General features: G+C 41.3%; 2 protein-coding genes across 6 annotated transcripts in view; one reads left to right on the top strand and one right to left on the bottom strand.

Annotated features, from left to right (window-relative positions):
* The window catches only part of LOC113199747 (tubulin-specific chaperone E), a 46917-nt gene extending 35037 nt beyond the window's left edge, over positions 1-11880 (top strand). For 2 of the 3 annotated variants that reach the window (XM_026412816.2, XM_026412808.2), the window contains 9 exons: positions 1827-1922; positions 2441-2505; positions 2802-2866; positions 3228-3380; positions 4177-4330; positions 6610-6678; positions 7381-7440; positions 11038-11129; positions 11308-11880. In XM_026412816.2, coding sequence (XP_026268601.1) covers positions 1827-1922; positions 2441-2505; positions 2802-2866; positions 3228-3380; positions 4177-4330; positions 6610-6678; positions 7381-7440; positions 11038-11129; positions 11308-11400 — 847 coding nt within the window. In that variant the 3' untranslated portion in view covers positions 11401-11880. Of the gene's footprint in view, positions 1-1826; positions 1923-2440; positions 2506-2801; positions 2867-3227; positions 3381-4176; positions 4331-6609; positions 6679-7380; positions 7441-9190; positions 9336-11037; positions 11130-11307 lie in introns of those variants that run through there. The other variant, XM_077802642.1, reaches the window with a different exon arrangement.
* A 115-nt stretch (positions 11881-11995) lies between these two features.
* Positions 11996-23340, bottom strand: part of LOC144256883 (UDP-GalNAc:beta-1,3-N-acetylgalactosaminyltransferase 2) — a 37188-nt gene continuing 25843 nt past the window's right edge. For 2 of the 3 annotated variants that reach the window (XM_077802646.1, XM_077802644.1), the window contains 7 exons: positions 23025-23135; positions 20017-20095; positions 17234-17417; positions 16322-16447; positions 15227-15386; positions 14646-14702; positions 11996-12800 (listed from right to left, as the gene is read on the bottom strand). In XM_077802646.1, coding sequence (XP_077658772.1) covers positions 12666-12800; positions 14646-14702; positions 15227-15386; positions 16322-16447; positions 17234-17417; positions 20017-20095; positions 23025-23135 — 852 coding nt within the window. In that variant the 3' untranslated portion in view covers positions 11996-12665. Of the gene's footprint in view, positions 12801-13238; positions 13361-14645; positions 14703-15226; positions 15387-16321; positions 16448-17233; positions 17418-20016; positions 20096-23024; positions 23136-23340 lie in introns of all 3 variants that reach the window. The other variant, XM_077802645.1, reaches the window with a different exon arrangement.

Here is a 23340-nt window from a genome sequence, read left to right as displayed (position 1 = left end):
TCACCTTCAATAAATCTGTTTTGCCTTAAAAAAAATTTTTTTTTCTTAAATTCTGATTACTTATTGCCTTCACCAATTAGAAAGTTAGTTGAATTGAGGGAAACTCATGAGGATGACACCCTGAATTAAATACTTCTACTTTTGCATAAATATATTCAGCTTGCTGTTTCTTAATAGCAGTTCTGTAGGATATGCTGGGCACTTTCTCCTGTTTCTTTGCTAAGGATTAAATAATAGATTTATTTATTTATGTTGGTGATACTGGAGACAGCCAAATGCAACTACCACTGAGCTACATCCCAAGATCTTCCTATTATTTATTTTGAGACAGTGTCTAAATTTCGCAGGCTGGCCTTAAACTTGCTATTCTCCTGCTTAAGCCTCCTGAGTTGCTGAGATTACAATCATGTGATGTTGTTCTCTGCTGAATAGTGAGTGTTTTTTGTTTTTTTGTACCAGGGATTGAACTTAAGGGCAGTTGATCACTGAGCCATAGCCCCAGCCCAATTTTGTATTTTATTTAGAGACAGAGTCTCACTGAGTTGCTTAGCACCTGGATAAATTGCTGAGGCTGGCTTTGAACTCATGATCCTCCTGAATAGCTGGGATTACAGGTTACCATGCCCAGCCTTGACTTTTTTATTTTAAATATATATTATTAATATATTTTTAATGTATTTCTTTTTAGTTGTAGATCCACATATGCCTTTATTTATTTTTATGTGGTGCTGAGGATCAAACCCAGTGCCACACATGTGTTAGGCAAGTGCTCTACCGCCGAACTACATTCCCAGCCCCCAAAAGTGTGTTCTTTTAAATAAATATGTATTGTTGCCTCTCCTTATTAACACACTCAGTCTCGAGTTTTCAGTTATATCTATTTCTTTATTTCTTTTTTTTTTGGTACCAGGGATTGAACTCAGGGTATCAGTTTTTGTCTATTTCAATGAAATTGACACAGGTACATTAAAATAGGTTGGAAATCATAATATAAAGCTTATTATTAATAATTTTAATTATGTCAGTAATTTAATAAATATTCTTACTAATCATTCATCTATTATTTTCCTCAAAAGAGTACAATTCTAAAAATGTAAATATTTATCTCAAAGTTACTGTAAGTGGCAAATTTGTTATTTATTTTTTAGGTGTTTTATAAATGAGATATTTATTTATTTATTTATTTTTAAAAGCTATTGGAATTATTATTTTTTTTTTTAAAGAGAGAGTGAGAGAGGAGAGAGAGAGAGAGAATTTTTTTTTTTAATATTTATTTTTTAGCATTTGGCGGACACAACATCTTTGTTGGTATGTGGTGCTGAGGATCGAACCCGGGCCGCACGCATGCCAGGCGAGCGCGCTACCGCTTGAGCCACATCTCCAGCCCAGAGATATTTAGATATAATGGGTTAAATTACTCATTATTACATCATTAAATTATGTGAAATAAACACATGTGGGAAATTTTTCAACAAATTTGGATTCAAATTAGTAAGATTTTATTGTACAGATGGTTTTATTATACAGCCAAATGCAGCTGTTTTTCTGCATTTATAAGAAATAATATACAGAATTTACCTGTCCTCATGATCCAGTTTCTTCTCTGATAAAAACTTGCAGATCTGTGGCACAGTGTCACAAGCAGGATGCTGATACTGATTTGGCCAGGATTATTTGAATCACACCATGAGGGTCTCCCAGGTTCCCTTTCCATGGTCACACCCACTTGTTTCCACCCCAGCGGTCCCTAATAACAAATGCAGGTATTCTAAGGCCACATGCTCATGGCAGCAACACATGCTGAAAAGATGGTGTTTTCCATACAGGCCCAGTGATGTTCTACAGATGCTCAAGCTGTTAGACCTTTCCTCTAACCCATTAATTGATGAAAATCAGCTGTTCCTGATAGCCTATCTGCCCAGGTAATTTGATCCTAAAATGGCTATTATAGTAGGCCTAGTAAATTTTTACAGAATGAATTTTCATATGCTATTACCTTTCTCAATAGAAATATGATAGTGATAAGATTCTTAAATTGAGCAATTTCCTGTAGGAAGTTTTTGTTTTAATTCATTTGGAGAATTTACTTGTGAACCACATACAATGTGGACTATGTACTAGATAATTTGATGAATGGATAATTTGACCTTGGTGATATAATTCTGAGCCTGCACTTTGTTAAACTTGGGGAATTGAGACTATTTCTTAGACCCTTTTAGCAAGAGAGACAGCAGTAGGGGCACAGAATGCTAGAAGCCTGTAGAATCACTAGGCTACAGCATTAATCCTTCTGCATGCCTTTAATTGGACTTTGATTTCTGTTCATTTTACATGGAATGAAAACCCAGGATAGAGGAAAGAATTTATAAACCTAGACTGGTTGATAACCCATAGCATTTATATTGTTCTGTGTAGTCAACTTTAACATTTATAATTTCAGATTAGAACAACTAATCCTTTCTGACACTGGAATTTCTTCTATACATTTTCCGGATGCTGGAATTGGTATGAGATTAGTAAAGCCACCCTCCCACTCCCCCATCTGTTGTATGTTAATGGGGGTTTAACCCAAAGACACTCTACTACTGAGCTACACTCCCAGTCCTTTTTTAAGATTATAATTTGAGACAGGGTCTTGCTATATAGCTACCAAGGCTGGCCTTGAACTTTCGATTCTCCTGCCTTAGCCTCTTGATAAGATGGGATTATAGGCATGGTCCACTGCACCTGGCCTCCTTGCCCCTGTTCTTTAGCCATTTCTTTTCACTTCTACCATGTGACTTAATTCTCCTTTTTTGTAGGGTGCAAAACATCCATGTTCCCGTCCCTGCAGTACCTTGTAGTAAATGACAATCGGATATCACAAGTAAGGGCTGCGTCACAGTGTGCCCAGCGCATTATTGCCTATTCCCACTCTTGTGGAGTTCCTAGGTTCCTTCTTCTATTAAAAACCTTTTAAATCAAAAGAGAAATAACTCCGCAGAGTGAAACTCCTCATGCAAAGTAAAAAATATTCAGAGTGAGCTTGGTGTAGCATGTCCAGGCAGGCTGCCAGGGTTTCAGGTGGCACAGTCATGGAAAAGTGTGGTCTTCCTAATGGGGTGTTCTGTGCATGAAGCTTCCCTGCCTCAGGTTAGAACGGGGACTTCTGCTTTTCTGTTGTTAGTTCACGAAATCTGAAAAAGTAGTCTGAAACATTGCTTTTATTTCCTCTTGTTGGGTTTCAGTGGTCATTCATCAATGAGCTAAACAAATTACAGAGCTTGCGTGCCCTGTCCTGTCTAAGGAACCCCCTGACTGAAGGAAGCAAGGAAGCACAGACCACTCGACAGCTCATTATTGCCAAAATTGGTCAACTAAAAACCCTGAACAAATGTGAGGTGAGCAGTGGTATCTTGACAGGATTCTGTTTTTGAGATGGGTCTTGCTATGCTGCCCAGGCTGGCCTCAAAGTCCTAGGCTCAGGTGCTGCTGCCTCAGCCTCCTGAACAGTGGAGACAATAATGCACAGCCAAGCCTGGCTTTAGATATTTTTGAGACTAGAAGGTAAATTACCAAAAACTGTAAAAAGAAATTATATTTGGATATTGTAAAAGGATATGAAATGTAACTTTCCTTCAAAGGGTGGTAGGTTGTTTTTGTCCATTTTAGTAATAATGATTCTTTTCTGACTCCTCAGGAGAGAGGATTACACTTAGTTTAGTGCCAGAAATGCCTGTCGCTCTACTGCCCTTGCTGATTTATTTTCATTTGAGCAGACGCAAAGAAACACACTCCAAAGAGTACAATAGGGCACTTCCTCCGATTTCTTTGGAGGAGTTAGGTAGAAAAAAGACAAAAGTACAGAACATGTCTCTACTCCTTGTCAGCTGCTTCTCCCCATAGAAGTGGGAAGGCCAGGCCTGGCCACACTGTGCCATTCCCCAGAGAGGGGACCCCAGGCACCCAGTATCAGCCAGCCTGTGGGCAATGTTCTCATGAAGAAAAAGATAAAACTGGAAATCTTTTTGAACAAACTCTTGAGTTCAGTCAATGTCAAAAAAGAAAGGTAAAAAATATAATTATCTCATCCCTCTAAATTTGATTATTCTGTGCTTGGGCAGTGGAGGAGAAGGGCAAGGTACAAAACACAAGTGAGTGTTTTCATAGACTTGTTTATATTTCACTTCAACATAGATTCTTCCAGAGGAACGGCGAGGAGCTGAGCTTGATTACCGAAAAGCTTTTGGAAATGAGTGGAAAAAGGCTGGTGGACATCAGGATCCAGAGAAAAACAGACCAAATGAAGAATTTCTTGCAGCCCATCCTAGATACCAGCTCCTGTGCCACAGTATGTCCACATGACCTGTTGGTCTTTCCTGGGGCAGCACAGGCAGTTCAGTGTGTTTTTGTTTTTCTCCTTCTCTTGGAGCTATAGGTACTTTCTTGGGGCCACTTCAGCAAGTTGAGAGCAGACAGAGATAAATCAGTGTCTCTTGGCAGAAGGAGCTGGGAGACTCTGAGGTTCCTGAAGGGGGAGAGTTGCATTTGAGGAAGGGAAAGCAGTCCTTAATGTAAGTCCTCTCATATTTGCCTGTGCTCTCTAGACGGTCAGTTTCATGAGGGGTTACCACTCTCCACTCCAGGCGGGGGTGGGAAGCATTCCAGTTCATCTCACAGGATTTGGGTTATTTTTTTTTCCCCATTAAAATTTTTTTTTTTTTTTTTTGTGGTTGTAGATGGACAGCATGACTTTATTTTGTTTCATTTTTATGTGGTGCTAAGGATTGAACCCTGAACCTCACACATGCTAGGCGAGTGCTATGCCACTGAGCTACAGCCCCAGCCCAAGGACTTGGTATTTTTTAACATCCTGGGGTAATTCTAACTTATGCAGAAGTTCACACCACCTGGTTTCTTCTTAGCTCTTCTGTCCCCAGGCTTGCTCATGTTCCGAGTTTGGCATTTGATATATGTGGTAGTCCCTTAAATTCTTTAGCCTGGCTTCTCAGGCTTTCAAGCTTAAGAATTTGTGAGTCTTTGTCCCTGATGTACTTTTAATTTTTTTAAAACTTCATTATTATTCCACATTTCATTTTTATGTGAATTTCCTTTTTATATATTTTCAAATTCAAGGTGAAGCTCACTGCATAAATGCTTCAGGCTGGAACCTTATCTGAGAGGAAGAAAACCTGCCTATGGGGAATGCTTTCAAATTACTTCATTAGCTGGCCCAATTTCCTGGCCACTCTCAATCACTTGGGTGAGGAGGGAAAGGTTCTAAAGCAGATGGCAGCTATGTTGACTATTTCATTGCTCAGAATGCCAAGAGAGAAAAGCAGATCTCTGGGGTGTGTAGAGGAATTCCCTCATCTGTTGGCCCAGAGCAGGAGAGAAGTACAGTAGTTACCCCTATCTGCAGTTGCAATTTTTTTTTTTGGGGGGGGTACTAGGAATTAAACCCAGGGTACTTAACCACTGAGCTTCATCCCTAGCCCCTTTATATTTTATTAGAGATGGGGTCTCACTAAGTTGCTTAGGACATTTCTAAGTTACTGAGGCTGGCTTTGAACTCTTGATCCTCCTGGCTCAGCCTCCTGAGTCACTGATATTACAGGCATGTGCCACTGTTCCCAGCTTGCAGTTGCAACTTTCATTAGAAAAAAAAAAAAATAACAAAAAATTCTCAGTTCTGAATTGCATACCATTCTGAGGAACGTGATGAACACCCTATCTTGTCCCCCCAGGACAGGAATACGTTTGACCAGAGCATCCACACTGTATATGCTGCCCACCTTAAAGTCGCTCATCTATGTCCTTGTAGACTTGTTGCAGTGTCACAGTGCTTGTGTTTAAGTAATCCTTATTTTTCACTTGAAAAGACCCCCAAAGCACAAAAGCAGTGATGCTTACAATTTGGATAAGTCACAGATAAGCTATAAAATGCTCCATTTAAGTGTAAAGGAAAAAGTAAAATATTTTGAAAGAAAGTGCACATTTACATAACTTTTATTAGTTTATTGTTCAATTGCTAGCTATATTGATCTACTGTGCCTAACTTTATCATAGATATGTATATTCCAGATATAAGGTTTGGCATTATTTGCAGTGCCAGGTACTCACTGAGGTCCTGGAATGTCCCCCACAAACTAGGGGTCTGCTGTACTGCATTTTCAGGCAGAAGAGCTGGTCTGCAGTGCAGGCACTGGGCACCCAGTCTGTCCCAGTCTGTCCTTATACCATGTTAACACTTGAAGGTGTCCTGTGACTTGTGTCCCAAATAGTACTGGGTTTTTCCCAGACCTTACAGAAAGGGAACATTTTTCAAAGTTGAAACTGTGTGTCCACTTGAAGTGTTTGAAAGCAGGTTAACTCACAGTTGGAGCCAGGACGCTGTAGGTCCTGAGGAACAGTGATGTGATACACACTGGAGGCTTCTGCCTTGGGAGGGGCGCATTCACTCTCGTAAAAATCAGAGCGGCTGAATAAAAGCAAACTGTTCAGGTTAGCACACAGTGGTTGCTAGGCTTATCCTGGGGAAGGAAAAGGTGGTGCACTGACATGGAAGGAAAAGAGGTGCACTGACATGCACCTCTCATCATTTGTCCCTCTTGATTTCTTCTAAAACAGAATATGGTGCACCTGAGGACGGAGAACTCAAAGTACAACAACCATTTATGCTGAAAAACCAACTACTGAGTAAGAATCCCAAATTCACACACAGCTTTATATTCTAGGCTGAAGGGATAGCAAAGGCCTGATAGGAATGTGCATTTCTTTTAGGAAGAACTGAGTGAAATGCCTTGAGCTTTAAAGGAATTCTCTATACCGAAATTCCTTGGTGTGTGGTGTCCTGCTGGGATGGAACCCAAGGCCTTGCACATGCTCAGCAAGGCTCCACTGCTGAGCTACACCCAGCCCCCTACATTCTAACCTTCAATGTTTCTACAGTTCCTGGGCTTTAAACTCATTAATAGTGTTATAAAGGTGGGAGGGATTTGAGTAGTAAACCACATTGTGATTTGGAAACCAGTGACTTTTCTTACATTTGAAAATCCAGCTCATTTGTCAGGAAAGGAATGCTGAAGCGAAAAGCAAAGCACTGGAAGGCCGGTGCTCCAGCTGTTTTGTAGTCACCAGGAATTCATGGAAGTGTTTAACAGGAAAAAAATTTAACATCATTTAGATAGATTTCTTTATCAGGACTGACACAAGTTATACTAAACAGCTCTATTATTTGGCAGTGATATTAACTTGTAGGTTTTATTACTGGGATTGAAGTTAAAGCCTCGTACATTCTAAGCACACTTCTACCAATGAGCATGTAAACCAACCCTGCATGTAAATTTTAAATCAGTACTGTAGTAGACATCAATGTAGTCCTTCCTTCTTTCCTTAAAGCACTGAAGATAAAATATCCAAACCAACTTGAACAGAAGGTCTTAGAGAAGCAACTGCCAGGTAAGATGAATGAAACCATCTTTGCCTTCCTTGCACTTGTGAATCACTGGTGTGGGGATGGGTTGGCTCTTATACATAGACCAGTGATTGAAACCTTTAATTCAATTAATATCTAGAAGTGTGGACCTCAGAATTTAAAGGTTTTCATTAGTCTTTTGTATTCTAAAATATAATCAGCTGTGCTAATGTCACTCCTCTAGCCCCCCAAAATTCAGGTCTCCCATACCTTTTGGCAGTACTGGGGATTCTACCCAAGGATACATACTACGTTTTTAGATAGAGTATAAGTTGCACAGGCTGCCCTGGACCTTGGGATCTTCCTGCCTCAGCCTCCCAACTCCCTGGATTTGGTATTTTAACATTTAGCTAATGTTTAGCTATGAATCAAGTTAACTTAGGAATCTTGGGAATTTAGTATACCATTACCATGGTATACTTAAAAATTATGTCTTTTGACTCCCATAACTTTATCAGCTTATCTGGAAAAGTCTTTTGTTTTTAATTGGGAGCCTTTGCTTGTGATATTTATGGACTAAGGGGTTGACTGGCTTAGCCTCTTAGGAATTCCTCAGGCCCATTGAGCTTAGTTCTGATCATCATTCTGGAGGCTCTTGTCTAAAGAGAAAAGGAGACATGTCCTAGTGAGGCACTGGCACATTTTTGACTTTATTCTGCTCCCATTCTGCCCACTGATCAGGACCCCACAGAAAACATTCTCGGATGCTTTTTTTTTTCCCCCATCAGACACACTGGAATGGTTTCCTTTAGGGGGAAAAAAAAAAAAAGACTTTGGAACTTTTTAAAAACATATGACCAGGAGCTGGGGTTGTAGCTCAGTGGTAGAGCGCTCATCTAGCACATGCAAGACACTGGGTTCAATCCTCAGCACCACATAAAAAATAAAATAAAGGTATTGTGTGAAACTACAACTAAAAAATGTTAATAAAAAAAATTATGACCAGCCACAGTGGTTCACACTTGTAATTCCAGTAACTTGGAAGGCTGAAGATGGAGGACCACAAGTTCAAGGCCAGCCTTAGCAATTTTTGAGACCAGTTCTCAAAATAAAGGACCAGGGATGTAGTTCCTTGGTGAAGCACCCCCTAGGTTTAGTCCCCAGTAAGTAACACATACAGAAAATAAAAATGGGCTAGAGGTATAGTATAGCATTCTTGGGTTTAATCCCAAGAACTGAATTAGTTTTAGAAAAATACTTTTATGTCAACAAATTAGATCAATAAATTAAACTTTCACTCAAAAGACAAATAATTGTTTAGTATACCATAATTGATTCATAGCTAAACATGAGCTAAATGTTAAAATACCAAATCTAGAGCAGTGAAAACTTGAAGGAGGAATGAAATGCAGATCAGTTTATAGGATTTCAGTAAACTAAATTCACATGTCTGCCCCAGTGCAGTAACTGCACATTAGCAAGCTTACAATGGCATTGCTTATGGTACGCGTGGGTGGTATTCAAGAAGTATATTTATGATCGATAACTATTCATTTAGTGTTAATCTACCACTGTTTCTCCATTTTAAGTATTTGTTAGCAATTCAATTTCTAGTCCTAGAGTGTATAATTTTGCTACTATTAAAATTAGTAGTGATTCCCTTTCATATTCAGTTTCCAAACGTAAATGCTACATGGGTACAAAATAACAAAAGAGCCAGAACTCTGTCAGTGTTACTAGCTTTGGATGTCTTTCCCTTTTCTTTCCCACAAATATGGAAATGTTATCACTAAGGAATACTGATGCTCAAGAATGCTGCCATCAGTCAAAGGCTGCAGTCTGGGAATGTGTGCTAACATGGTTCTTTTGCACTGCACACCTGTTCTGGAAACACCTGCCATGTCCATGCACTGTTTCTTTTAATCCTTGGATGAACCAGCAGAGGTTAGAATTACCATAGAAATTATGTGTGATGATTACTGCTTCAGACTTCAGAATCTGAGCCCTGTATCCTATAAACTCAGCAGTAAACCAGATTACAGGGTTCTTAATTGTAATTTTTTTGCCACATGCTATAACTAATGACTAATGTAGATAAAAAGTAGCATGAATTTAACAAAACAAATATTGGCTGGTATGAAAAATTCGTATACCCTTTTTATTAAGTTATGTGGTAATTGCTATAAAAACTGAAAATACATACATGCTCTGTACAGGCTTTCTAGTGGTCTACTTTGTACCACTTGTAATGGTAAAGATAAAAAACACGTAAAGTTTGATGGCAGGGGCAGGCGGGGCAGGGCGTAGTTGAATAAACTCAAAAACCCATACTATCATGTGAAGTCAAAGAAAGCTAACCAGGCCTAACTCTGTGCTGCTCGCCGTGCCTGCCACTATTTACGTGTGGCTAAGCAAGTTTAAATTCACTAATTTCTGTCATGTGCTCGCTATATTGGGTAATGAAGGTCTAGAGGAATTGGCAAGTAAAAAAATACAAAAACTCAGGCACGCCCATGAGAACACAAGAAGCCTTTAACAGGCTTGGTCAGAGAGAAAGTAACTATCTTCATATTTTCTAAACAAGACAATCACATTAGAAATGATAGTTATTTACATACAGGTTGCCACTTTCCTACACAGTACAGGTAGGCAAGTCTCTTAGAAACTTTGTTTCTGGCATTGATTAGGAATGTGTTATTTCTCATTGGTGTGCAGGAATCAGTTCCTCACCACCCTCCAACAGTGAAAGCCAATTCACCCAAATCTTTTGAAAGGTCCAATTTATAATTACAATTTACTCCTAGGTGTGAATATGATAAAGTTTTTAAATACCTACCAAGTAGCTGTATTCAGTACACAAATAAGAAAAGGCCAGTTTTTATTGTAAAATAAAGATCACATTTATTATCACAAGTTGCATAAAAACACAGCTTTTACAAAAATGATTGATAGAAAAATACTCATTTGACTATGTCGTGATATTTGTGGGAACACCACACTATTGCTGTACCTCCAGCTAAAGCTTCAAAGAAACTGATTTTCATAATTAAATCTCCACTATTTACCACAACCCATCTTTGGAAAGAAGTTCATACCATGTTCTGAACACACCAAAGCATTTGCTCAGTTAAATTACATTCCAGGCCTAGTGGTTGCTTGTGTAACATGAGACACATTTTTGATAGTCACAGGATAGCTATGCTGGAACTTGTCCATCTCAGTCTATACCCTCCCTTCCCAGAGGAGGCTGAGCCACCTCCTCAGGGCACCTGAGCCCACTCCAAGCTTCTTTCAGTAAGTAACTCAGAAGAACTAATTACAAAGATTTACAAAGAAAACCATTATTTCACCTATCCTTTCCTCTGAGCTGAGAAACCAGAAATTAGATTATCAGATTAAGGAATAATACCTACTGAAACGGCACGAAAACTGTTAGGGGCACCTGGGTCATACACTGGCTTCACTTCCATGAGTTTCCTAAATAACTCAAGTAAGTGGTAGAAAGACACAAATCTGCCTCTACTTATTTTCCTGGATGAACTGATAACCAACAGGGACAGCTATCATTGCAGCTTGGTCTCATTATGTGACCTGGTTTTACAGGTAGCTGTCCTTTGAGACATCTTCCTTTTCTTTGCTAGGTTCCATGGCCATTCAAAAGGTGAAGGCATTACTGTCACGTCTTCTCAAAGTTCCTGTGTCAGAACTTTTGCTGTCCTATGAAAGTCCCAAGGTAAGCCACCCCCAAGAGGCAGTCAAGCTCAATTCTCCACAGTAAGACATGATTAAACTGTCTGACATGGTCCAGTTCTGAGCAGGGAGCACATATTTATTAGACTTTGAGTAACCTGTGGCATGGAGGTCATGTTTTGTCAGATCTATCTTACCCCCTACCTTTGTTCTAATTTTAGATGCCGGGCAGAGAAATTGAACTAGGAAATGACCTTCAGTCATTACAGTTTTATTCTGTGGAAAATGGAGATTGTCTACTAGTGAGATGGTAACAACCAGCTTTAAAAATTTAGTGACTAGACTGTTCATCATGACTGGGGTTCGCTGGGAAGAAATGATTTGCTAGAACAGTTCTACTGTCAAATGAGGTTTTACAGCTTGCCGAAAGTATAACAGAGGATGTACTTTTCACCAGGAAGAGACCATTTGTAGGCTTGTATATAATAGCAGTAATAAAGGCTTTGACTACTCATGATCTTCTGATCTTACTTCATATGTATTTTTATAGCTCCTCACTATTATTAAATAGAAACTAACTAGTCTAATAACATCTGAATATAGCTAATGTCTGTCACAGACTAGTTTTAATGAAATTCTCTACTGATACTATTTTAAAAGATTACCGAAATGATTTGGTCACGTGGGGAAGTGTCCCTTAAATTCAGGGAGGCACATCCTTTAAACTGTCTGACATGGTCCAGTTCTGAGCAGGGAGCACATATTTATTAGAATTTGAGTATTAGAGTTTTTCTTCTCAGATATACTATCTTGAGAGTCCTTAACAAGGCAATCACAGGCTTTTCTGTATAGTTATACCTAAACTGAGCATAGTGTTCCCAGCTCTGACGGACTTACCCAGGGGGCAATGATAAAAGCAAAATCTTCCCTATGGCACAAAAACCCAAAGAGATATAAAAATGTGTTTTAACAGGAGTACTAAACTGATTTTCAGGATTTATCTTAAATGAAAAAAAAAAGCATTAACAAAAAACCATGGATATTAGTCTAACTAAATGAACATATTTAAGCCAGGTTCATGACTGAGAATTATATCAGTTCCTTTCCAAGGTCAAACTGCTCATTTCATTCAAGAGTCACAAAATCTGACATTATTTCCAGAAACCCAAAACTTTGGTATAAGTGATCACTGCTCATGTAAGTAAGCACACAGTATTTGTGAGTTTTTGGCATGTGTTCTCTAATCAAGCTATACAGACCTATGCAATCCAGGCAGAAATTCAAACTCAGATGAACTATTAATCATGATTTAGAAATACTTTTCCTTTTATAAAACAATTTGGTAATTTTAAATCATTTTCCAATATATAAATAAAAACTACAGTTATTAGTTGAATTTTTTTTTTTAAAGAAGGAAATCTGCACAATTAGTACCACACTGGTTCAGGTGAAGGTGCCAGCCGAGGGCTCTCCTGAAAGACCATCTATTCTACTGCCAACCATGGCTGCTCTTCTCAGACTTACATGGAGATTATCATCCACCTGCCCTGGTCTTCACGCAGCCCGTATGAATCTCTTGTCACCTTGTTGCACACTGACAAGGGTCACCACACACTCCCTTTAGTTCCCACAGCTCTGTCAGCTCGTGAGGGGAGTACTGAGGGGAAGACAGCATTCCTGTCTCACAGGTCTTCTCACACAGCCACAGGCTGTCCTGCAGAGGGGGAGAGCAAGCTGTGAACTGTGCAACCATGCACCAGGGCGTGTTTATGTATGCTAACGAAGCTGAAATTATTTCAAGGATAACTCCACGTATGAACCAACTCGAGGTTTGAGGAGGGGTATCTTCTGTCTCCAGGAAAGATCAGGCCTCACAGTTGTGCGGCTATGTGTGGATTAACAGTCGGCAAATGGCACCCTATGTACACGTCTTGAATGTCACATTGGACCCCATACACGCACAATTAGTTTGTTGTTAGTTTGTTAAAAAAGGGTTAGCAAGTGGGGAAGAAGGAAAAGTTTGGGAACTACAAATGGTGAGTTTCATATCTGCTTTGAGAAACTGGTTGTGTAGCAGCATTCATAGCAGCTACTATTTGGATGAAATGCTTGCAGTATTCTGGGAACTATGCCAAGTCTTTACAAACATTACCTCATTTAATTCTCAAGAACCCTGTGAGGCCAGGTGCCTGGCACACACTTGGGATTATAAGCATTAGGGAGACTGAGGCAGGAGTATTGCAAGTTCAAGACCAGCCTGAGCACCTTAGCTGTCTGAAAAAAAAAAAAAAAGGCTGGAGGTGTAGCTCAGTGGTACAGCATCCCTGGTTTCAACCCCCCCCCCATTAAATTGAAAAAAATAAAATAAAATTAGGTAGGGATCATTTCCCTTTTACAGATGAGAAACAAACTCTTTAAAGTTTGGATGGACTCCGTTAATGAAGAAGAAACAGCTGAAGTCAGTATGTGACTCAAAGGTACCTGGATACTTGGGCTTTAAAATAAAGGCCATGTGCACGGGACAAGAGACCAATCAGAATGGCCAGAGAGCCAACACCCCGAAGGACCACAGCCTCCCAGGGTATGTATGAGAACAAAGTCAATGCTCCATCTCAGTCTTGCCAAGTGGAGTGGGGGGTCTTCCTGAGTGCCTGGGGCTGATAGGCCAATTTGTGCAGCCCACAAAATCCCAAGGCAGAAGACAGTAGACACCCTTTCTGTAGGGCTGAATTTTAAGACAGGCTGGGGTTCCAAAAACTTGAGGTTACACACAAAAAAATCAACACATTAGGAACAAGAGCCTCAAAGGAGCCTACAGAAGCAGCACACCAGGAAATCAGAACTGCCAGGTTTGCACATTTCAGGATGCTCAGAGATGGAAAGTAAAACATCATATTCAACATAAAGTGAATCAAAGATGGGACACAGCAGGACAAAAGAACAGGTCCACCAAGCTGCCAGGCTGACTTGGGCTCACGGTCTCATTTACTGAGTAGAGGGCACGCTGCAATGGGGTGGGGGGGACGCAACAGTCCCTGCAGCTCCTCTGGAGCACTGTGTGTGCCTTCATCTCTTGGTACCTTCTGTGCCCAAAGTGGAAGTTGCAAGAATCCAGAATGTAACAATACTCTGAGACAAAAGCTTGCTTTCTTCCCAGGGCTCCTACTTAGTGATTTGGTCTTTGCAGATTCATTTTTTTCTGGCTCAGCAGTCAGTTTGTTTTAAAAATACTGTGTTACAACAGAAGAAATGGACGTCAATCAGGAGGGTCCAGAGGTCCTTACACTGCTAGGAACACAAGCCAGCAAACTCTAAGTTTCAAAACTGCAAAGAATTTCTGATCAACTCTATGAAAACCTAATTCTTCTTTGTGAGTCAGGGAACTTTCATTCATAGCATTTCCTTTTTAGTATACTCAGAAAAATACTGAATGAGAAATGAGGTGGATAGTTCTGAATTAAATCCAGCGTACAGCTGTGGTCCAGGACTAGCTGTGCACTATATGGCCTCACGCCACAACTCCCAAGACCATAAGGCCAGCACCCTTGGGCCTGCTTACCTGGTATCTTCTAGGTCCTATGGCTGCCATCCAAATACCCATGCTTACATCTTCACCCTACACAGGTCCCAAAGTTTAAATGTTATAAAATAATGCCATACCCACTCCCAAATAAACAGTCTTTCCACTTCTTTGTTCTGCTATTATTCTGTTAAGGCCAAACATGGATTCACATGTAAAAGCAGTGATCACAGACAGAAAGCACCACACTGCATGGTAACAGAGCAAGCAGACAGCCCCTTCCTCATGAACCTTAGACTCCTGGGGCTAACAGCAGCAAATTGTGGCTCTAGTAACCAGGAGAAACTGCACGTTGACACTATACCCATATTCAGCAGAGAGCAAGCTCTTCAAGCTTTCTTCCTATGAACAGCAATCTTGATATTCACACCGATTACACTTGTGGGCTCAAACGACTCAGGAGCAGACTGGATAGCCAGATGTGAGCAACAATAACCCTTGATGGGTGACTCCCACAGAACAGCATGCTCCCCCACGGCAAGCTGGCTGCTGCAGGGATGCAACCCTACGCTGCTGAGACTTGGACTGTGAGTTGCCTTGGGTTAGAAATCTGTAATTACCTGATAGGTCTTTAATCTCCCCGAGTTGCTTGCCAGCCAGTTGACAATGTCCCTGGAGATCACATATCCTGACCCACATGCGAATGCAGGGTAAGCCGGGCTGGGGTACTCCAGTTCTTGCCACTTTCCAGTTCTGTCCACTGCCCAATTCAATCTGAAACTGAGATTTTTAAAAAACGTGGATTCTCTGTATTGTTATGACATGTATCCTGCCACTATCAGACTGTGGACTCCTTTGTTGTCACTACAAAGGAAAGAGCTTGAAAAGCAGAGAATAATAAGAAAAAACTTAAGAAAAGGAACTATTTTATCCAGGAGTATTTTATATAGAAGACGGGTATATTAAGTTCTAAGTTTCTGAATGGGAAGGTAACAGTGCTACTATTATTTATTTAGGTACTGGGGATTAAACCCAGGGGCGTTTGCTCACTAAGCTAAGTCCTTTTAATTCTTTTTTTTTTTTTTTTAGAATTTTTTTTTTTAATATTTATTTTTTAGTTCTCGGCGGACACAACATCTTTGTTTGTATGTGGTGCTGAGGATCGAACCCGGGCCGCACGCATGCCAGGCTTGAGCCACATCCCCAGCCCCTAAGTCCTTTTAATTCTGAGACAGGGTTTCACTAAGTTGCTGAGGCTGGCCTTGAACTTGTGATTCTCTTGGTTCAGCCTCCCAAGTTGCTGGGATTACAGGCATATAACATTGAGCCCAGCTATCATGATTTGGTGTATATTCAAAAACAAAAACCCCAAATCATTAACCTTTTACAGTGCTCCTGAAGCAGCAGAAAATAGCTGCAGAGACGTGTCATGTGTTCATTCTAACATAGAAGGTAGAGAAGCTTCTGAGCACAACATATTTTTAGGGCACAAAGACACAAACCACATCTTTTACTCTCCACCATTATCTCAGCCTGAGGTTTTTCATTCAAAATATTTTTTACTCTAATTGCAGAGTACTACTACAGTAACCCAGGCATCTAGTAGGAAATGCATTTCTCAGACGCATTCTTCTTATGGAAATGGCTTGCACATTTTCACTCTAATCACATTTGCTCAGGTACACGAATGCCAAAACAAACCATGTTTCACTTACTTTCCCCACCAAACATTAGGCCCATCCAGACTCTTTTGGGAAATTCTTTTAAACACAGATTCTAAGTCTATGTAACAGTCATCATCTGTCTTCAGCAACAAACTGAAGCTGGTGGTTTCCACAGTCCTGTTGGCAGAAAAGGGTGTGTGAATTGGTGCAACTGTGCAAGGAAACACAGCGACACCAGTGAAGACCCATCACCAGCACCCTCTCACAGCTGCCTGTGTGACCATGCCCAGTGTCTCACTCATGTACCACCAAGAACGCTGGCTTTAGAATGGTACTGCTCTCAATTACAATCCTCACTGATATTTACTAAGTGATAGAGAAACATCAAGCTCATTTAAGTAAAGGAAAAAGTACAATGAAAACTCTCTAGCTGAAGGAACATATTTTCAAACAAATATCTTAGGCATTCATGTCAGGCTGCCGTAACTATTAAACTTTGAACCTTGCCCAGTGTGTTCTTAACGAATGCCCAGCATAATGGGACATTACTGTACAAGATGCATTCTATGCTACTTTTTATATTTAGTTGAGCAGAACTCAGTGACCTGGATGGGAGTGACTCTAGTTTGAGGATCTGGGTAGATCCTTTGGAAAGGTACCATTTCCAAACTCACTGATTTTTATCTACTCCTAGCTGATACTCCCAAGGCAAGGAGGAATGACTCCAGATGGATTAGCTTCTGCCTTATTTTCGATCAGTTAATACATTCACTTGTCAAAATAAGCAGCAGCAGCAGCATCTTAGAAGATGTCTTCCTAAGGAGCGGGGACATAACAGGCCACCTCCCAGGTGTGCAGTGACCTTAAATTTCTATTTTTTAAAATCTCAGTGGTTTGATGTCGATACATTTTTTTTTCCTCCATCAAAAGAACAATAAAACAAGTTCTAACCACCCAACCTACCATCTGTAGAAGTTCAATAATTTTGCAGGAACATTTCGGTAAGTGTCTACAACATCCACAAAAACAATGTCACCATGAACACTGCTCTCCTCTGAAAGTAAGGCATCTTCCTCATGGAGGCTCCTCATGTGATCAGCGAGTCTCTGAGGCCGAGAGTGAAGGCTACGCAAGAGAGCGTCACCTTCTGAAAAGACAGTTGAGAAACAAGCCAAGATCCAGAACTTGTATGATAAGTTACTAAAGTCTTTTTTTTCCCAAGGAGGGGAGGTGTTACTAGAGATTAAACCCAGCTAAGCTCAGTTGCTTAGAGCTTTGCTAAGTTTCTGAGTATTGCCTTGAATGTCCTCCTCCCTCAGTCTCCCAAGGTGCTGGGATTATAGGCATGGACTACCACACCTGGCCTTTGAACTTTGAATCCTCTTGCTTCAGCCTCTCATGTAACTAGGATTATAGGATGCACCACGGGGCCAAGGCAACATCAGGACAGTTAGGAACTTCAGGTAGATAGATGGGGCTCTAGTCCACACACTGCTAGCGGGAGCTATGTGGTGGTATCTAGCAAAGCTGAAGATATGCAAGTCCCGTGGCTCAGCTAAGCCCACCTCAAGACATAACCCTGGAGACCATACTTGCTGGGTGCAAGGACATTCATTGCAGCTGTGTTTATAACAGTGGGGGGAACCAGACCCCTAAGTCAAAAGCAGCCCAACAGTGCTATATTCACATAATATAGCAGTTATAAAAATCAATCTGACCTTGAAGGTTAAAAGGAATGGCATTGAAAGGTAATGTTGATGAAAACCACTGAATGATGTATGTACAGCACAGATGTCATTTACTCATTATGCTGCTTTAAAATAATTTTAAAAAATACTCAACTATGCTGTTTACAGGTATGTTAACATATAGTAGGAAGCAGAAAAACAGTGGGGCAGGCACACGGCTGCCGAAGCAGACACAGCCTTTGGAGGGGCAGAGAATAACAGGGCCCAGGAGCAGTACCAGGGAGGAGGTCTCAACTGCACCTGGTTTTCCCCTGGTGCTGGGGGCTTTGCCCATGCTGGGCAAGTGCTCTACTACCAGCTACAACCTAGCCTCTGTAAAAAAATTTTTTTTAATAAATGGCAGTCCCCAAGCACCAAAAAAACAAAAACAAAAAAACCTCCTCTAATAAACAACGGGAAGCAAATAGAACAAAAAGCACGCATTTGCTAATTCTTAATGTGTAGCTAGCCATTTCTTATTCTTTATTTTTGGTGTATTTATGATATTCCACAGTAAAAATAATTACTGATGTCATTAAAAGACATTTTATTTACCAGCTCACAAGCTGGCAGTGAGTCACAGATCATGTATGTACAGGGACTCTCCCCAGATCCTATGGGTTTAGGACAGCAGTTCTTTTACTAGGACACAGTAAGTCAGGATTTTCTCAAACACCTCAAGGAAAATTTCTGGAAAAAACAAGAGTAAGCTGCCAAGGGGTTAGGAGAGGATCAACAAGAGCAGCCTAGCACTGCATTCTCTGCTGCATGAGGAAGGGTGGGTGGGGCCCACCCCTGCCACTGTCTGTGAGACAGGTGGCACCACAGAACACCCTTGGGCCACAGTGTTCTTGCAATAAAACAGAGCAGACTAAATCCGTGGTTCTGAGGAATGCTTCCTGAAATACAGACTCCTGGGCCCAAAGCCTGCAGAGTTAGTAGGTCTGGGGTGGGGCCCAGGAATCTGTACTTCTGTAGTACTAGGATTTGAACCCAGGGGCACTCTTCTACCGAGCTGCATCCCCAGCTCTTTTTTAAATTTTTAATTTTGAGACAGGGTCTCACTAAATTGACCTCAAACTTACAATCTTCTGCCTCAGGCTCTGGAGTGGCTGAGATTATAGGCGTGTACCACTGCACCTTGCTCAGCTGGGTTGTTACTTTGGGGGAGATCCCCCCCCCCATATATATATAATCATCACTGGTCATCTTGAAAATGCCACTCAGCATCACAATGAGATCCTACTTCACACCCACTAGGAGGGGAATATTAAAAAGACAGACAATGTAAACACTAAGGAGGTGGAGAAACGGAAACCCACAGAGTGACGAATACGCAGAACCAGGCAGCCGCTGCTGGGAACAGTCTGGCAGGGCCTTAGATGGCTGCTCAGAATTACCATATGGACCTAGCATTTTCATTCCTAGATATTTAACTACAAAAAATGAAAATATATGATCACAGAAGCTTATACATTAGCGTTCACTGTAGTTATTCATAACTGCCAAGAAGTAGAAGCAACCCAATTGTGCATCAATTAACAAATGGCACTATGGCATTATATATCCAATGGAATATTATAGTCACAAAAATAGAATGAAGTATATTGGCCAATAAGGCTGAACCTTGAGAAATTATGCTAAGCAAAAGAAGCTAGGCAAGTACCACATGTTGTATGATCCCATTTGCATGAAATGTTCAAAATAGGCAAATCCACAGAAAAGTAAATTAGTAGTTTTAATAGGTAGGGAGAACAGAATGGGACTAGTGGGTATAGGGTTTTTCTTTTCTTTTTGGCAGGATGGAAATGTTCTTGAATTAGTGTAGATGGTCTCAGAACTCCCAAAATATTGAATCAACACCTTAAAAGGGTGAACTGAATGGTATGTAAAGCTACCTCAGTAAAGCTATTTTTTTCAGCAACTAACAAGATCACATTTTATGTCCAAGTATTAAAAAAATAAATAAAAAGATCAGGTGTAAGGAGGTTCAGTGTTCTTCTCAACAGGCTGACTTACCCTGAATGGTGTAAATGAAGCCACCTGCAACTCCTTCCACACCTTCCATGAATTCATGAGGCAGTGCGCCCTCCCCAGCCTGGAATGAATGAGAATGGCAGTGTCTAGGGCTGCACAGCAGAAGGGAACGCACTGCACTGGACCATCACCTGACCGGTCCTGACAGGATCCCACTGCAGCACACAGTGAGCTGCTACTTTTGTTATCTAATTACAATCTCTTTTTTGGTACTGGTACTGGGGATTGAACCTGGGTGCTCTACCACTGAGCTACACCCACAGCCATTTTATTTATTTTGAAACACAATCTTGCTAAGTGCCCACACTGGCCTCAAACTGGAGTCTCTGGGATTACAGGTGGGCGCCAGCATGCCTGGTTTAACTGCAGTCTTAAGATCATATATGCTTGGTGGCTCAAAGGTGTTCGGAATTCCAACTTAATGTGGAATCATATGTTCTTATATTTGCTACCATAATGGTACCAAAACCACTTTATTTTACATCCCAACTCCACCCCTTTAAAAATTAATGAAAATTTTGACTTTTTGGAGACTGATCATTCTTATAAGTTCAAATAGATAGGCATGTTTTACCTTTCAGTGAACATTCAGAGAAAAGCTTCTCTAAGATCAGCACTCAATCCCAAACAGTTCAGATGGAACCCAAGGGACGGCTGGTGAATTTCAGGGCTAGAGCCAATTCTGCTGAGAGCCAGAAACAGACCTTTCTGCCTATTAGGCTTAGAGTGCCTTTATTATTAGAGTCACCTCAAAAGCTGCCGACACCCCTACTCAAACTGTCACACGCCAATTCAGAGCGAGCGTCCATCAGAGCTGCACTCCAGCTGCTACTGGTCGGAGTGTTCCCGGCCTTTCCTCTGTGAACTCACCTCAGCAGAAGGGATACTGCTGGGCTATTTGCTTTTCAAACAAATCTGTTCAGCAGAGTTTTACTGTGTAAAGCAATTTCGAGGGCCAGCAGTGAGAGAATTCTGAAGGCACTGTGGTAACACATCATTTAATTTAAAATACGGTTTGTAGCCAAATGCTGAAGAAATTAGTCCAGGGGAATGCTACAGAATGCAGCCACATAGTTCTACCCACCATTTTTTTTTTTTGCTGGTGTGTGACAGCTGTATTTACTGGTGGGTTTTGTTGTTACACATTCACACTTGCACACACTACACAATGACACAACACAACTTGGCCAGTACCACTCCCCAGCACTTCCTCTCCCTCCCAACCCTGCAGTTCTGTGAAAGGTCATGTACTCTTCATCTTTGAATTGCTTCCACTGTGCTGTGCTGGCCTGTTTGGAGGACATTCTTTGGCAGGGAGCAGAACTGGTGAAAACCCTCCTCTGCCCAAGCACCTCTCTGTGGAGCTTCCTCTTCCCCCACCTGAACCTCGACCTTTCACCCTCTGCCACCGTGGGTACTCCAGAGCAGAGCACCGGAGTCTACGTCCGAACCCGCTTCTCAACTCCGAACTTATTTCCTTGACTCTAATAAACTCAAATACTATAGGGAGGCAAGAATTAAAGGCACTTGGCTTAAAAAAATATGGAAATTAAGAGAAACCCATCAACTCCATAGAACTTTCTACCCAAAGGACTTTTCAAAAAAGGGTGGAATCCTGAACCCGGGATGCAAATGGCCAAGGCTGGGAGCCGTCGGACATGCATCTGAGTCTGTGTGCTTGGTGTCCTTCCTCTCCCGGACACCGAGCTCCCATGACAGGCCCGCGGCAGGGCAGGTTCAGTGAACATCTCAGCACGAGCAGCAGAGTGCCACTGTGCCATGGGACGTCCTCTGCATCTCCATCTGGGGAACCCAACCCTGTGAACAGATGAGTACTCAGAGAACTCGCTGAAGGCCCCACGCCCACCCTCAACCGCCCACCCTCAACCGCTGGCCCAGAGACAGAATGAGAGAAGGGCCTGACAGCACACACAGGCCCACCGCCCCACCTTCCTCATCACTCCACATTTCGGAAATCTGCCTAATTTGTATATTTTAAATTTGAAGTGGGGGCTGGGGTTGTAGCTCAGTGGTAGAGTGCTTGCCTAGCGTGTGTGAGGCTCTGGGTTCAATCCCCAGCACCACGTAAAACCAAATAAACAACAGAAAGTATTGTGTCCATCTACAATTAAAAATATTTAAAAAAAAATTGAAGCAAGTCTGAAAAAATGAGAAACAGGAGAATCAGAAAATCAGATTTGCTTCAGCAAGAAAAATAAAAGCAAATATCCAACTTATTTTCCACTTCTCCCTTTAAGATAGGGTCTCACTGTATTGTCCAGGCTGCTCTCAGACTCTCAGGCTCAAGTGATCTTGCTTCAACCTCCTGAGTAGTGGGAATCACAGGTGCATGTCACTGCATCTGACTCGGCACTTTATCTCTAGTACTTTATTTTACACATATATTTTTTTTGGCACCAGGAACCGAATCCAGGGGTACTTTACCACTAAGCTACATCCCCATTCTTTTTTGTTTTTGTTTTTGAGACAGAGTCTAAGTTGCTGAAGCTGGGTCCAAATTGTGATCCTCCTGCCTCAGCCTCCCAAGTAGCTGAGATTACAGGCACGTGGCAGGTATCTATAGAATTTTAGCTGATATTTCACTATTAAGGTGAGTTAGTGAACATTCTCAACTATTTTAAAATTTTTGAGAAATAAAATATTGTACTTTAACAATGCACTTTTTTTGCAGCAATGGGGATCAAACTCAGGGTCTTGCGCACGTTAGGCAAGTGGTCTACCACTGAGATACATCCCCAGCCCCCAAAACATGCACCAATCTTAAGGCTAACTCCATATTCATCAGTGTTAGAACTACAGAATCACACTGAACACTTGAGCTGTCTGTCTTTACCATGGCGACTTAATAACACTTACTACTACATATGTTTTAAAAGCACATGAGAATCATTATTCAATACTGCCTGGGAATGGTATAAATTTTAAGACACTTTCAGATATAGGAAAAGCCCAAGAGAAGGCTGACTTACAGTAATGATCCGGAGGACTCCACCACCGTCATGCACGGTCACCCTGTGCAGGTTTCCCGACACGAGCCCGTGGAGGTCTTGACTCTCCCACACCACGGTCCCTTCAAAGCTCTTTGGGGAAAAGATGAAGAGCAAGCCAATTTCTTTACTGTTGTCATTTGGATTAAGTATTTAGGTTCAGACCCGAGAGAAATGCTTATTCTTTCCCCAAAACACATCAGTTAAGCTATTATGCTGCAACTCTAACACCTTTTTCCATGCACATCTAGAAATCAACCAGAGTGCATAAGGCTGGGTGGCAGATGTCTCGGTTCCC

The sequence above is a fragment of the Urocitellus parryii genome, chromosome 9 (genome assembly GCF_045843805.1).
Source record: "Urocitellus parryii isolate mUroPar1 chromosome 9, mUroPar1.hap1, whole genome shotgun sequence".
NCBI classification, from domain to species: Eukaryota; Metazoa; Chordata; class Mammalia; order Rodentia; family Sciuridae; genus Urocitellus; species Urocitellus parryii.
The sequence above is the reverse complement of the archived record's forward strand: the minus strand, read 5'-3'. Positions and strand labels throughout refer to the sequence as shown.